The 11977-nt window shown below is 38.6% G+C and overlaps 1 protein-coding gene across 1 annotated transcript; it reads left to right on the plus strand.

Moving 5' to 3' along the window:
• Positions 1-2554: 2554 nt before the first annotated feature.
• On the plus strand, positions 2555-4706 carry LOC139727814 (frizzled-2-like). The gene has a single exon (XM_071638790.1). It carries the CDS (start codon positions 2747-2749, stop codon positions 4436-4438), a length of 1692 nt encoding a protein of 563 aa, XP_071494891.1. The 5' UTR covers positions 2555-2746; the 3' UTR covers positions 4439-4706.
• The last annotated feature ends 7271 nt before the right edge of the window (positions 4707-11977 follow it).

Genomic DNA, 11977 nt, shown 5'->3' on the forward strand with positions numbered 1-11977 from the left:
TGCACTCAAGTTTTGACCCCTCCTTCCCAGTATTTGTTGCACTTTTGTTAAGAGAGAAGCTGAGTTGTTGTTGTTGTTGTTGTTGCTGTTGTTGTTGTTTTGTCTTCTGTGGATATCTCAAATTTAGCTATTATTTCCTTATTGCATGTAATTGAGGTCCAACACCTTTGTTAAATGGAATGCAGATCACTAGAATATGCATCAAGAAATTTGTTGACACAATGTTGCAAGACTGAGCGAATCTAAAGTCAGCATGAATCATCATTGCTGGTACACAGATGGACAACTAGATTATCTTAATAGAGCTACAAGTTAGTAAGATATGCTAGAGGTTTGAGCTGGTCTAAGAATTAAGTTATAAAAAAACAAGGAAACTGAAGACAAGAAATGAAGTGAGTAAATCATCACCTCTGTGTTTGAGAGGAAGTCGCTCAAGACAGCAATGAGATGCTCAGAGAGCCGCACGCAAGGATGTTCTAGCTTGTACCAGTTTGACTCCCCGACTTGTAACTGTGCCACGCCACAGTGTAAGTAGATTTGGACAACTTCCTGTTCAGCAATTGAGGCATGCTATTACTTCCTGTCACTCACAGTTTGGAAAGCAATCGCACACAGAAAAATCGCTTGGTTTAAAGTTCGCGCGTCCGTTTTTGCAACCCTGAAAATGTGAATCCTTTCATAAGCTGGTACCCATATTGGAGAGGTATGTGAATTCAGACCCCTCTTCAGAATAATAAAAATAAAACTGAAAACCTCTTTATGATGAAGGGGGAAACAATACTTTAGATTTCCAGTGAATTTAATTGAACCTCCCTCCCCCCCCCAAAAAAAAAAAAAAAAAAAAAAATCCACCCATTATTCTTGGTACAAAAAGTGATATATGCCCTATAAAGGCCATCTTTGTGTACAAACAAAACAAACAAAAAGATCATTGTTATTCTATAGCCTTGATGCTACTGGTAATTTCTTATGAATATAGTACTTCTTTTCTGTCATTTTCCCAAGTGGTCTTTTAAAGACAGAATACTGTATCATTTTTGGAAAGCATTGTGAAAACAGAACAAAAAAGAAAGAACAGCTGAGCATCCCCCTCACTATCAAGGCAGTGAAATACTAGGGGAATTGTCTGTAGATTTTGATAATAAAATCAATTGCATATTATTTCAGAAGAAAGATGCATAATCCTCCTCTGGCACTTGCTAAAATATGACATGAAGCCACTTTTGATGTTGTTAGTTGTGGGAGCCCATGTGAAAAAAAAAAATGCTCAGAATTCCAATAGTCACAGTAACCAAAATGTCACCCAGATTTTATCAGCTTCACATATGGTTGCTACTTTTTTCTTAAAATCCTCATATTTGTATCATGTTTCAGTTTGCATTTTTTTGTAAGAACAGGAGGCATTCAACTCAGAGTCACAGCACACACAGGTTTAGCACTGGAAACTAATGTCTTCATCAACACTCTTCGACTTTTTTTCAGCATTGTGTAGTTTTCTTGCCACGCCAGCTAATTTTACTGCTGTGATTTCTCATCAAATAATCTGTAACGTTAAATCTATTTGCTAAAATACGATATAGGAATCTTCACCCACACAGCTTGAAAGAACATTTATTAATGCATATCATTGTTGCATTTTTATGGCAATATTATTTTCAAGGTTAAGAGACACAGTCTTCCTTTCATTCTTCGATGATACTTTGTAGACAGCAATTACACAGCTCCAGTCCCTTTGTTTAACATATTTGCGTCTCAACAAAGTAGATTACGCCTGAAGGATGCGTCTCGTAAAGCCTGTGAAACTTGCATAATATCAATTTACAGGAGTAAACTATACGGGCGCGCTGCACATATCGTCTGCGTAGCGGTTTCTTCAGGTACACCATTATGTAGGACATTTCTGAACTTACGGAGAGCAGAGTCAAGTGTATTCCAAATAAGGAATGGGCAAGTAACAAAATGCGAATGACAAGAATAATAATAGACCTGTGTTACGTTCTTGAGCCACCAAAGAAAACATTTCAATTCGCTACCATTACCTACCCTCTTTGGATGCAGCGAGGCGTAACCAATGACAAAAACATCGGCCTGAGAGTATCAGGTTTTTAACCTTCGCCAAAGTTCACTCCAGCGGCAGGGGCTCGGTGTGTAATCCCATTCATTGCATGCTGCCGTGGAGTGTACGCTACCGTACGAAGCAAAATGCACCTGCTAACTATGCCATTGTCTACTTGCCCACGTGATCGCTACTTACGATTACGATTGGTTAAGGCCTAATTGGTTAGAGACGGGATCCCAGTTGAGATTTCATCAGCTTTAATGTAGTTTACCTCTTTTTTATGTTGTTTGACTGTGCTTTTACATCCTTGAAGTATCTTTTATCCTAGTGAGGTATCACATACTTCGTTTAGGAGTAAAACAGATGGCTGATTTGAACATTTCTGGCACAATGTGGGATTCCAAAAAGTGTGACGTCACGAAGCCATATGCCTGAGCTGGTGCTGATGCACAAAGCGCAAAGCGTAGAGCTGCCATACATTCTGTGTAAGATGCAGTTGGTGATGTATTCGTGGTAGGCATCTCTCGCGGAGAGAACAAGCGGGGTTGGAGTCTTGCTTGAATATACAGCCTTATCTACCACTCGACGGCTACATCATCACGATTTAGCCCCAGATTCAGTCAGTTTTCGTTTCGACACGGGGAGATTTGTATTACTGGAATATCGTTGGAGGTATTGGTGATCAAGATGGGGTGGATTTTGATCAGAAATCGACGCCTATCTCTCGATTTAGCTGCGATGTTTGTGGGGCTGTTGGTAATTTTGACGAGCCCAGCCCGTGCACAGTATGACAACACCTACAACGAGGAAATTTCTCACGGACGCTGCGAAGCCATAACCATCCCCTTGTGCCAGGATGTGCCGTACAACATGACCATCATGCCAAACTTATTGAACCACCAGCGGCAGGAGGATGCTGGGCTGGAAGTACATCAGTTCTATCCCCTCGTCAAGGTGCAGTGTTCGGAAGATTTGAAGTATTTCTTGTGCTCCATGTACGCGCCCGTTTGCACGCTTCTCGACTCGGCCCTACCGCCATGTAAATCGCTGTGTTTGAGTGCGCGAACGGGCTGTGAAAGCCTAATGAACAAATTTGGGTTTTCGTGGCCAGAGAGCCTATCGTGCGACAAGTTTCCCGAAGGAGGACTCTGTTTTGATCGGAATCGCACCGCTAATGAGCACATCACTATTCCTACCACCAAAGCCCCCAATGTCACGAGACCAACTACCACCTCTCTTCGTAAGGATATACCATTCACCTGTCCAAAAGAGCTCACCGTCGATTCGGACTGGCAGTACGAGTTCCTCGGAGCCAAAAACTGTGGTGCCCCTTGCTACATGCATTTCAACAGCTCCAAGGAGCAGAATTTTGCCAGATACTGGGTTGGATGTTGGGCGTTTGTATGTGCAGCCTCATCGCTCTTTACCGTCCTAACGTTTCTCATCGATCGCAGCAGATTCCGTTACCCCGAGCGACCCATCATCTTTCTGTCTGGATGCTACTTCGTGATTTCCGTCGTTTTCATCGCCGGATTTTTCTTGGAGGATAGTGTAGCATGCAACAAACCAGCTTCACCGGGTGGACTTTCTACCCTGCGACAAGGGGCGAAGCAAGAGTGGTGCACGATCCTCTTCATGCTCCTATATTTTTTCCAGATGGCATCTTGCCTTTGGTGGGTACTGCTGAGTTTGACGTGGTTCCTTGCTGCTGGACTAAAGTGGGGCCACGAAGCTATTGAGCGAAATTCACAGTACTTCCACTTCGCTGCCTGGTCGATACCTGCAGGCAAGACCATCGGAGTCCTTGCTACCGGCCAGGTGGATGGAGACTCGTTGTCCGGAGTATGTTACACAGGAATTAGCGACATGAATGCGTTGCGCGGATTCATCCTCGCGCCCCTCTTCGTGTATCTCATCATCGGATCGTTCTTTTTGTGTGCTGGATTTATCGCCCTGTTCCGCATCAGGACTTTCATGAAGAGCGATGGCAACAAGACGGATAAGTTGGAGAAGCTTATGATTCGTATTGGCATCTTCTCTTTGCTCTATACCGTCCCCGCCACGATAGTTATTGGGTGCTACTTTTATGAACAAGCCAACAGGGAGGTGTGGGATACGTACTGGTTGGCTGCCAACTGCGGGCGATACAGCTTTGGATGTCCGGAGGACATGAAATTTATTTCGGGCATTCTGAATTCATTATCTCAAAGGTTTGGCCCTGACTACTTAGTTTTTATCGTAAAATATCTGATGATGCTAATCGTGGGAATCACGAGCAGTGTGTGGGTGTGGTCGGGCAAGACCGTTCGGTCGTGGACACAGTTCTACGCCAGGCTCTGCAACTTCTCGCGTCCAAAAGGAGCACCTGCAAATGTATGATATCCAGGATGGCAGTGATATCGAACAAGTTTTGACTCTGCATTGTGTAGAAGAATCAACAGCTAATTTTTGGTGTTAAAGTTCTGTGCTGGCTAACTTGGGACAAAAACAACTTGGATATTGTTAGTGTTTGGTCCGAACAGAAGTGGTGCAAACAATTCAAGCTGCTTTCATAAGTGTTGGTGTTAATACAACTGAATTGTACATTTTGTCACTGCTGGTTTAAAATCTTTTACATGACTCATGGTTCACAAGTAAGCCATTCTTGAAGGGGAAAAAAATCTGCATTATGTAATTGAACTTAGACTTTTGCCAAGAAGCGTTGGATTTAGTACTTGAGACTTTTCAGACTCATTTGATATTTCGCTTTTTTTCTTTTGGCTTCATCATGGCAGATAATCGGTGAATTGAGGGTAGTTTTTTTTATTTTTCTTCATTGCAAACACTATATTTGGTGAGATTTTATAAATACTGTGTAAATTGACTTCAAAACATTATGTTTCTTCCCTTGTGTGTCATGTAGGCCTTGCTTTCTGCAAAATTAAGTCAGATTTTTATGTGGCAGCATCTTTGTTCCAGAATCAAGTTCATTGCAGAATACCCCTTCCAGTCAAAAACAAGCAAAACAAAACAAAACAAAATTTGCCCAACCACTTTTGTACATGCAGACAGTTCGAGATGAAGCAGCAGTCTTTGTTTTAATGCTGAAATAAATGATGCGGAAGGCAAGTATGCCTGCAGTGTCAATGAGAACCAAGATTAGCTGCCAATACTTGTAGTTGAGATTCATGTGTGCACAATGATTACCATGAAAAGTCTGAATTTCATTTGTGTGAGCTGTCAATACTTGCTACATTTTTTTCCTAAGGATCTAGAGCTTTTGAGGTTTATTGGATTTCTGCATCAAACTATCGTGGCATTTCCAAAACAGAAAAAAAAGCAGAATATAAACAGTACTCTGTATAGTGAAACTAGACTTTCATTAGTTTTAAATACCAAAACAACTGTAATAAATGTAGAATGAATTTTTCATGTTTGTTTGTTTGTCAGGCAGACCTTCTCTGCTATTTCATGCAAAAATTTAAGACCAAAATCATTTGATCTAAAAACAGATCAGAGCAACTCTCTTGAAGACTGTCTATTTAGAGTTTTCCCTTCTTCTCTCGAATTTCATCCTTGGGTTTGCCATCATTAGTTGAACATGTTCCTTCATTGCATTACAATCCAAGTAATACTTAAGTACATTATATGTACATGTTATGATCTACAACAAAGATGCCACAAGATTCCAGGCCAACAATAATGAGTGCAAAATATCTGTTCCAATTTTGTCCTCATTCAATTCTACTTTTAAAAAAAGAAAAGTATTCCAAGTTGTTTACTACAGTGGATAATTCCCATAAAACACCTGTGATGCCAAAGATAAACATTTTTTTAAGATTAAAGTGGAAAGCCCATTCTTCTGAAATACGATGCTTGTTTTGTAGAAGAGTATTCTTGGTTAGATAGAAATAAGTGGTCCATAACCGCCTTTTCAGACTTTGCAGTGTACAAGTCAGGCCTTTTTATTTTAAATCCAGTATTATTTTCCTTCCTTTTAAAAAAAGAAAATTGATCCATACACATTATACATGTAGCAAAAGAGTAAAGGCCAAAATAGTTATTGTGACTTTATCTTTTTTTCCAAAATGGGGTAATCAATCCAGATTAAGTGAAGTTTGATTTTGTACTAGAATGAAAGAGACATTGAATGAAGTACATTGTATGATTTTTTTTTTTCATAATTTAACAGTTATGATCTCAGTCAACATGTTTGTGTGTCTGGATAATATGTAACTTTATTGATAACAAGTTTGATGAGTACAGATGCATTTGAAAATGACCCCCCACCCCCCACTCCTTTGAGGTGGTGATTTGTCATTTATTTTCATTCAACCAAAGTTACTGAAAAGATGGAAAAATGGATCATTTACGTGCATAGATTTGTTTGTCACAATTTATAGATCACACATGCGCTTTATGTACTAGCCACACAGAGTATTTATAGGCCTAGCATACTCAATTTAGAGCATATCAGAAATTGGTTTTGCCATGTAACCATGTGAAAAGGTATTATTACTGTATTGTATCTTGATATGCCTTTGTAAATAATCAATCATGTATTATATGTACAGGTAAGTGAAAAAAAGTTAAAAACTATGCTAGAAATGTACACTTGAAATAAAACTCCAAAATCTATGATAAGATGTGAAGGAGGGGAAATGTTGTGTAAAGAGAATGCTGTTGTTATTACGTGCATGCAAAAAAAAAAAAGTGTTACAAGCCACATGACAACATGATGGACGCGTCCATGGCAGACTAGGCAATGGTAGTTAGGTCGAACTAATTCCAGTGTGGGTTATTTGCAATTTTACAATTGTACATGTGGACTTTTCATCACCAAATGAATTGTGTAGACCATACATTGTGCAAATTTGGTTTGCTCAACCAATCACAAACATATGTATTCTTTTGTTTTGCCCTCGAGATGTGATTGTGAAAAGCGTTGTCATGTTGATCACTATTTCTTACCAAATTGTGGACATTACCTCATGTAGCTTGTAACAGCTTGCTTGTAAGTACAATGGGCCTAGTTACGTGTTTGTCGCACAATTTAAAAAGTCTTGGGTTTTTTAACAGTTGGTGTTGATGAATGCAGACCAGTGTAAACCTGTTCATTTTGATATATCCATGTGTTTTTCATTGGGCTATTGTACAATGACATGATAATGCATTTTAGAGTTTCTTGGCTGAATCATAAGCGTTCGAAGTATAATTCCGTTCCATTCAACTTTCTCATGGCTGCTCTTGTCCACAATGTTGACAAATTCAGAGATATGTAGCCAAGATACATAGTGGTTGTACTCCTTCATCAGATGTTTTCCAGTTTCTTTCAGATATGTTTGTAAGATTATATATTCTAGTGTTACATGATTCTGTTCCAGTGTTGACCTTATAAGCAATTTCTTATTACCATCCAAATCATGTAATACTTTGTACTCTGCAAATGATGTCACTTAAAAGTGACAGATAATCAAATTGGTTCACAAAACAAAACTCCTGTGTGCTACAATAGTAATTCTGGCTAAAAATTAGATACTTATGGCCACAAACACAGATCTGTTACATGGAAGTTAAATAATGCTTCAAATCATGTACCCCCAAGTTAAAAGCATTACATTCATTAACCAGACTGAAACTAAGAAATGTCACATGGTCTTGAGAGTGGGCAGTTTAGCTATGTATGCAGAAAATTGGAGAATCATCTTTTCACATGTTGTTCTGTTGGATTTGACATTGTTCGGATGCCTGCAGCAGATTTGTGGAGTTACGTCTTTTCTGTGAACAGTAGAGTTTTTCTCTCTTTTTTTTTTTAAGTTTTGCTAAACCAATAGTCTGTGAATTAAATAAGCAAACATTTCTTGTATGAAAAGAAAGATCCAATGGCTGTCTTCTCTTTTGAATGATACGTACAATTGTGTGTTTCCATCTATATATGAAGTTTGTGTAGAATATGAAGATGAAGCTCTAGTGCTTTGATGTGCTTTAGTGTGTACTCGTATATATGCAATGGGCATCTGTGTGTATTTCATATATTTGTGAGCCATGCAATTTGAGAGCAAGCTTTTAGAACTGCGCCGGGTAGAAACTCTTCTCCAAGTCCCGGGAGACATTGATGAATGGTTTGAAATTAAAATGGAGAGGAAAAAGTGTCATCCTAAAAGGTGATAGAATGAGAAGTTACTCAAATTAGACCAGGCAATTGATTGACCTGTTGTAACTCTGGCATTGTTTCACAGACAGGCATATGTCTGTGCATGTTTAGATAACTTCAAATAGCAACCACAGTCACTTTCCACTTTCAAAGCAAATATTTTTATTAACTCCTATTGATTTCTCTGGAGAATACATTTTTTTTTCTTTTTTTTTTACTTAAGTTTAGAAATGTCATGTTTAGCGTGGAGTAGCACTTATACATGTATACTACTTTTCTTTAAGCAGATGATTTGACTAAGTCAGAAGTACTTATCCTCCCGTATTTTTTTATTTTTTTATTTTTTTTGTCATTAGTTTGATGCATGTTTCCTCTTTTATCTTGAATAGATGGGGTCTTGGTTGAACAAAACCTTAAATATGAAGAATATTACCAGTAAACCCATGTTTGCAATTTAAACTGATGGTCATTCAAAATGATGATAATGATAATCTTGGATATAGGTATTTAGTATTTTTTGGCCAAAAATACTGGAATTTTTTTTTTTTCATTAAAAACATGCCTTCACGGCTCTCACCATACTGAGCACAACACTGTTCCCAAGGCTGGTATCCCTGCACCTGCCATTCAATGTCCATACAGGTTACACATAGAGATTGATTGAGTTTCTCTTTTTTTTTTTTGGGGGGGGGGGGTGGGAATGTTTCTCTTGGACCTACACTTTTGTATTAAGTAGTGGGTGCTTGATGATATGGTAATGAAAAATAATAATGTTTAGTCTTAGGTTTCATGCCATAATTCAGGAGAAGAAATAGTGTCCAAATACATTCCAAACTGTATAGTGATTATCAAATAGAACCTGTGCCAGATATGCATAATGGTACAAGCATAGAGCTACTTGTAGATACTATGTGAGAGATAACTAAATGCAAACTGAAATCTTTATGACAGTATAATTTTACTGAATATAGATTGAAGTTATTTGAGTATACCAATACATATATATATATTGTTTGCTTCAAATATTTTGCTCATAGAATGCTTTTAATAGGCTTGTAGAGGTTCCCACAATGCTCATTTTTAGGGAAGGATGGGGGAGTAATGGGGTAAAAAAGAGGGAGAATTTACCTTCTGATTGTGTGACCTTTCAAAAAGTGAGCTCTCCCTTCCCCACACTTCTTACAGCTATCAAGTTTCTCTGCAGATATCCTCAAAAGGAACAAAAGAGTATTGTGAGAAAGGGGTAGCTGTATTGCAGGGGTGTACAAAATTACTCTCCAAGTACATTCTCTTTCTCCCCTTCCTTTTAGAGAGACGAATGACTGAGCCCTACGATGGTATACAGTCTTTATTCACAGACCCAAACTGGAAGGCATATTGTTTAGCCAAGTTTGGTAGGTGTTAAAGAAAACTTGTGGTATTATGTTTCTTTTGTCACTAAAAGGTGAAAAAAAAAGTGAGAACCTAGCAGGCTGTGCATTTTTTTTTAACACTGGCTTCTTGAAACGCCCTTGTTCCTCATTCTTTTTCTCTCATATTTCTTCTCTTTTTTTTTCTGATTGAACACTTGCACCCCAATCCATCCCACCCCACCCTTTTTTCTTTTTTTTTTGTGAACCCCCCAAGGTTCATGCATGCTCAATTCCTATTTGGACTGGAAGTAGTACCATGTTTTCGTAAATTATAGCAGTAGGGCTTAAGTAAACAGGCCGCAAAGCTTGGCCATTCAGGCCACCGTTGTATTTAATACACATTGTTCTACTCTTTTTATGTCTTCTGTTCACCCTCTACAAACGGAGAACTCCTGGGACAAAACATAAAAGGCTAGATAAAGAGAAAAAAAGGGGGGAGGGAGGAGATCTCATACACTGGCAGTGGAGTGTAAAGGGCCAGGGAGAGACAGTGCTGTAATGCATGCATAGTGTAATAGTGGGTTCCCCTCAACCCGATGTCTTTTTGTTGGAAGGCCGTCCACCTCCCTGTATGAATGGAAAGCGAGGGGGAGATTTGCCACAGAAGTAGCTGACCAAAATGCAGCTTTAAAGAGCTTTGCGGTATTTAATCATTTCTTCCAGTTCCACTAGGTCGTGTGCTTTGTGCTTAAAGAGAGACCGTGTCTTCAGAGTTTCATACAAGTTTCCCTTTCCCATACATGTTGTATTGGTCTGCATGATGTCCAGTATTCCTGTATTATGCACCCTGCATATTATTGTGACATACACTGTCTACGCTCATAAGGGGAGCAACAAAAAATATTTATTTTATTTTGAGGAGCTCTCCTCACCCAGCCAATCTTCATCCTGTATTAGAGATGTGCTTGAGCTGTACAGGGCCTAGGTGATTTTCCAGTCATTTCAAGATGCAATTCATATGTATGAACAAGTTTTCATAGATACCAAAATATGATCCACTTTTTTTTTCAGTTTCCCAAATCCTCTCACTTTTTATTTGTACATGTATTTTCTTCAGTTAAAAGCTATACCAGTTTCAGAATAAGTCTGTACAAAGTATTACTTAAGGGAAAATGGTGTTCAATATGAATGGGTTGATAATGAGATAGGTCTTGTTTAGTTTATATAATATTTTGTTCCATTTTACAACGCAAACAGTCTCCAATAATAATTTTCCCTGATACTGCTGAATTGTATGTTTAAAAAGGATATTATTATTTATTATCAAAAGAGTTGGAACAAGTGTAGGTAATCCACAGCACAGCTACACATACAATGTACATGTATGTACATGTATGGCAACCTCTTTTTGTTTATTCTAATTGCATATGATGATCTCTCCTTTTTCTTTGTTTTTTTTCTTTCTTTCTCTCCAGTCTATAGTGATTGAGAATACATTAGTACTGAATTTGTATGTATGAGGACAATTGTATAAGCATACTTAATTCTACATTTGATAAATGTTGCCCTGTCTGAGAAAATTTAAGAAGAAAAGAAAACACAGAAAGGAGAGGCCTGCATTAGGAATTATTCAAATGCTGTTTGCAATCTTCGGCGACTTTGTATGAAAGGATTCAGTGATTATGAGAACACCAGCTTAAATCCTCAAGGCATTTGATGGGATATTATTAGATATATTCATTTATTCCGTTGCTTTCGCCACGGGTCGCCTCGCTTGTCCAAACACATTTTACCCACTGCTTGGGGAGGGCCGTTAGTCGTGAGTCAGTTTATGTACATCTTGGACCGTGGATTTGGCTTTTCAATCAGACACCCCACATGGAGTGTGATGAGTCACGCTTTGCTCTATAGTCTCAATTTCTATCTCTTTCTCTCTTTCTGTCATCCAACCCCTCGCTTAGCTGAAATCACATTCAATTTTCTGCACGCAATCAAATTGCGATTATCCACGACGACTTTTGAGGGGGATGATTTGTGCACAGGGCTGCCGCAAGAATGAAAAATGTTGGCAAAGATGAGATTATCGACAAAGAAAAGAAAAGACTCGGGGGAAGAAAAAGTACTACGAGCATTTGCATATTTTATAGGTTTGGCTGGAGTTGTGATGATGAAGGAACAAAATTGATACAGTGTAATTGAAAAGAGCAACAACAACAGTGATGTTGATGTGATCAAATTAAACGACATACACTGTACAACATGTATGACTGTGGTGATGGTATATAACGATAGACATAAGGATGCAACTACAGCTGTACCTCAACATTATTACACTCCAGTTTGCCTTGCATAATTTCTGATGGAACAAAATAGACATTGGTTATGTACTGTAGAAGACAAGTGTAATATTGCCTCTCACTGGCTCACATTTTT

This window comes from Diadema antillarum, unplaced genomic scaffold (assembly GCF_040938485.1).
Source record: "Diadema antillarum isolate AM-2024a unplaced genomic scaffold, OU_Dant_1.0 seq00000155_RagTag, whole genome shotgun sequence".
Classification (NCBI taxonomy): Eukaryota; Metazoa; Echinodermata; class Echinoidea; order Diadematoida; family Diadematidae; genus Diadema; species Diadema antillarum.